Genomic DNA, 3,578 nt, shown 5'->3' on the forward strand with positions numbered 1-3,578 from the left:
GTAATGTTACTGGTGATAGTAGTGGTAATAGTTTGGGTAATGCAAATTGAAATGGTATGGTAATGGTAAGGGTAATAACAACGGTAATGGCATTGATAACGGTAATGGTAATTGTCATGATAGTGGTATTGGTGTTGGTAATTAGTGGTACTGGTAAAGGTAATGGTAATCCTAACGTCAACAGGAACTGTAAGAGTAATGGTATTAGTAATTATTGGGAATGGTAATAATAAATGTAGGGTAAGGGACGCAATAGATCAAATTTGATCGCTGTGCAATGGGCCTGAAGACCTGGTATTACATATCCATAACCAATCATGGTAACGGTATTGGTACTGGATATGATAGTGCTATTGGTAGTGGCAATGCCAATAGAATTGGTATATAGGAGTAATGGTAATCGTATTTTTATTGCATAATAATAATAGTAATGGTTATAGGCTTCTCATTATTAAACGCTGTCAAAACCTTTTTCCTTGTGTGCTGAACGTAGGGTACTGTTACCTTTTTGATGGATGGAAATCATTCATAATTTCGCACCCAATTGAAATAAGTATGTATGTACCTAGGGTCAAATACGATATCATTGTATTATTCATAAGGCTACGGGTTATTATTTAATGGATTCACTCTTATAAATATCGACGTCGCATGCCTGCAGCTACTAGTGCGAATTGTAGTGCTCAGTGTTTCGGATTCAGAGCAACTGTTAAGAGTATTTAAAATATTTAAAAAAATGGTAAACCATCAACTTGGCATGACTCTCTCTGTGCTGTTGTTTTTGGCTACAAGTTTGGCAAATGCCCAAACGAACAGCATGAATAATAGATTAGATGTGCAGCCGTCCATGGAAACGAAAACTACTATGGCAGAAAATCCAAGTGCAATGGGTTTCGATTTCGAGGCCGCAGTGCGCACATGTAATGCAAGTTTCCCTACACCAATCGGTGCGTATCACAAAAAAAAAATAATAATAAAAAATAAGAAACATTCCCACAATACTTAACTATCAAATAACATTCTTAGAGTATATCCAACAATTCAATGAAACTGCGGAATTACCAAATACGGCGGACAAAACAAGCATGGTGAGTAAATCATAACGAAGAAGAAAAAAAAAACACTAGTAAAATCAAAACCAAATGTTAATGACATATGTCATAAAAAAAAATCTTCAACTTCGTAGTGTTTCATGCACTGTTACATGGAGAAAACTGGACTTATGCGAAATTGGCAATTGAATCGTGCACTGATCATGCAAACAATGTGGCCAGCAACCGGAGATTCGATTCCAGTCTGCCAGAATGAAGGATGTAAGTAAGCTCAACACATTGAAGTTACCAATATTTTGTTATTGCGCCTATTCTCTAAAAAAAGAAATTGCATACTTCCATTTCAGCACGGAAACTTGTGCTTGTAAGCGTACGTACGCCATCGCTAAATGTCTGATGATTCGCTCTCTGGTGGATGCCCGCAACAAGCCGGTCGTTTGACGATAATTTGCTCGCCACAAGCAGTTCGATAAGCAGCTATAAGCAGCTGCAGATACACTTTTCAATTGGGTTTATTCTATTCGAAGTTGTGTGCTTTATTGTTATGTAAATGTGTCTACGAGAATATCGATATTATCACTCGCTTTAATAAATAAATGTGCGCTTTGTTTCGAGCGTTTAATCTGCTTCAAAGTTTGGCTTTAGTCTCGGTAATAGGATCAATGAGCACAATTTCAAACGCAACTCTAGAGGGGCTTCTGCACGTACATAGATACGAGTGTATAGACGGGTAAGGGATGGAAGACAATTTAGTTGCGAGGGTTTACATATATTTACATAGATTTGACACTAAACTTTCTATTGCGATTGGGATGGTCTGTGGAAGAATGCTACTATTCAATAGAACTACCATCTCTTTAAGAAGTGTTTTGGCATTTTTGGAATCTTGTCTTCGAGAAACATGGTAACTCTGTGCTGTGTGCCAGGTCACTGCGACATCAACAAGCTTGTTTAAGCCAAGATCAGCCCTTTATGAAAAAAGGTAAAAAAAATGATTAAAAAAACTAAATCAAAAAATTGAAGAAATTTCATCCCCATCGGAAGACATCGATTTCAAAAGTTGGGTCACTTGAGGAAGTTGCGCATATACATTACGGCGATCCTTAAAATATCAACATTCTATGTAAAAATAAGAATATCCACTAAAAGTTTAAAATTTATATTGATTTTATTTAAAAAAAAAAAAAAATTTGCATTTTGATTGCCCCTTTCTCTTCCCGCGTCCGATTCTAAAATAAGGGTAAACGGTGAGAAAATCGTGTGTTCGTTTCTTAAAATATCACACTCTTGTAAGGCAAAAAAGGCACATTTTCTGCGCTTTGAAGCTTTGTCATTGGAGATGGGTGCCCTGAAAATCAGATGGTTGCTTAAAACGATAATGTTAAGAAATGCGTGAGCTAGACAAGAACAAGAAGGTTTTGCCTTGCTTTTTCAGAGGGCTAAGTGTAACACCAAATACATTTTGCACTGTGCAAGAGCAACATTTTTTGGCAGAAACGTAATCAACATTAAAAATTAGGGGCTGCTATGGGGGTTGGATAAAATTTATTTATTTTAGTCGCAAAAGTTCTGCAAATTTAGACTTTGATATTTGGAGGACCACCCTAATATACATGTTTAGTTTTTGATCACGAGGATCACCAATTTTCCCAACGCCTTTGCTGCCCTTGGCCCACAGTGGCACGCGTCGCTTTATTCGTTGGCATGGCTCTACGTTGGACGCTGCAATTGCACACTCTTCAAAACGGCCAAAGCCAGACACGACCCGCTGGCCCTTCCTACATACACACATACATATGTGCATATTAGGGATGTTAATTTGTTCGCTTTCTACGATCCCGGGGTTATCGGGATGTCGTTATAACACTATCGGGATCCCGAGAATTAAATCGAAAAAAAAAATGCTTCTATCTCTCCTACCATAAAATAAATAAGAAATAAAAGGGTTTAAAACCTATTTTTTTTTTATTTAAAGTGGCGTTTTTATTTTTTTCTCTGACCCCATTTATTTATCTTTGTGGACTTTTTAATTTCAAAGATATGATTAATTTCAAAAATTATAAAAAAAATTCATTGCAATGTGAAATAAATATTTATATGGGTATCAAATGAAATAGGAAATTTCTATATAATTTAAAAAAAAATTATATTTTTTTCGCATGCACAAGGACGAGTGGATATTTTTTTAAGCTCATAAAGTTAGAAGGACGAAATTCGAGCAAGCTGTCGAGTTTATATAAGTCCTTAACATATAATTTTTTCAAAAACAAATATTGCAAATTTCAAGGATAAAATTTTAAATGAACACTTACAATACTTACCAGTCCTTATGCACCAAAAAATTGAATCTGTTTAAATTCTACAGAATTTCCTCCTTAATTTGTAGCCATAGTTCTTCTCTAAGCACCTTTCACTGAATTTTTTAAATCATTTTTGAGTTACTTACGTCAGAGTAAACAACTAAAAACGCAATTTCACTATATTTGGTCCCTGGTTTTGCTAAAATATTGATCTTTGTATGAAAAA

The 3,578-nt window shown here is 35.4% G+C and overlaps 1 protein-coding gene across 2 annotated transcripts; it reads left to right on the forward strand.

The window, feature by feature from the left end:
- The first annotated feature begins 637 nt into the window (after nt 1-637).
- On the forward strand, nt 638-1,679 carry LOC108375110 (general odorant-binding protein 84a-like). Of its 2 annotated transcripts, none has more exons than XM_017631195.1 (4): nt 638-947; nt 1,027-1,088; nt 1,187-1,317; nt 1,400-1,679. In XM_017631195.1, the coding sequence occupies exons 1-4, from the start codon at nt 737-739 to the stop codon at nt 1,491-1,493; spliced, it is 498 nt and encodes a 165-aa protein (XP_017486684.1). In that variant the 5' UTR covers nt 638-736; the 3' UTR covers nt 1,494-1,679. The 2 variants fall into 2 exon arrangements, with proteins under 2 accessions (XP_017486684.1, XP_017486683.1); XM_017631194.1 differs by having other exon boundaries at nt 1,187-1,313.
- The last annotated feature ends 1,899 nt before the right edge of the window (nt 1,680-3,578 follow it).

This window comes from Rhagoletis zephyria, unplaced genomic scaffold (assembly GCF_001687245.7).
Source record: "Rhagoletis zephyria isolate East Lansing unplaced genomic scaffold, Rhagoletis_zephyria_1.1 Rzeph_scaffold_08521, whole genome shotgun sequence".
NCBI classification, from domain to species: Eukaryota; Metazoa; Arthropoda; class Insecta; order Diptera; family Tephritidae; genus Rhagoletis; species Rhagoletis zephyria.

What these genes read in the sequence shown, in the direction of transcription:
- LOC108375110 (XM_017631195.1), top strand. Translation starts at nt 737, where the DNA reads ATGGTAAACCATCAACTTGGCATGACTCTCTCTGTGCTGTTGTTTTTG. An exon ending in AAGTTTCCCTACACCAATCG is followed by an intron (nt 948 to 1,026) that starts GTGCGTATCACA and finishes TAACATTCTTAG; the next exon opens with AGTATATCCAACAATTCAAT. An exon ending in TGCCAGAATGAAGGATGTAA is followed by an intron (nt 1,318 to 1,399) that starts GTAAGCTCAACA and finishes CTTCCATTTCAG; the next exon opens with CACGGAAACTTGTGCTTGTA.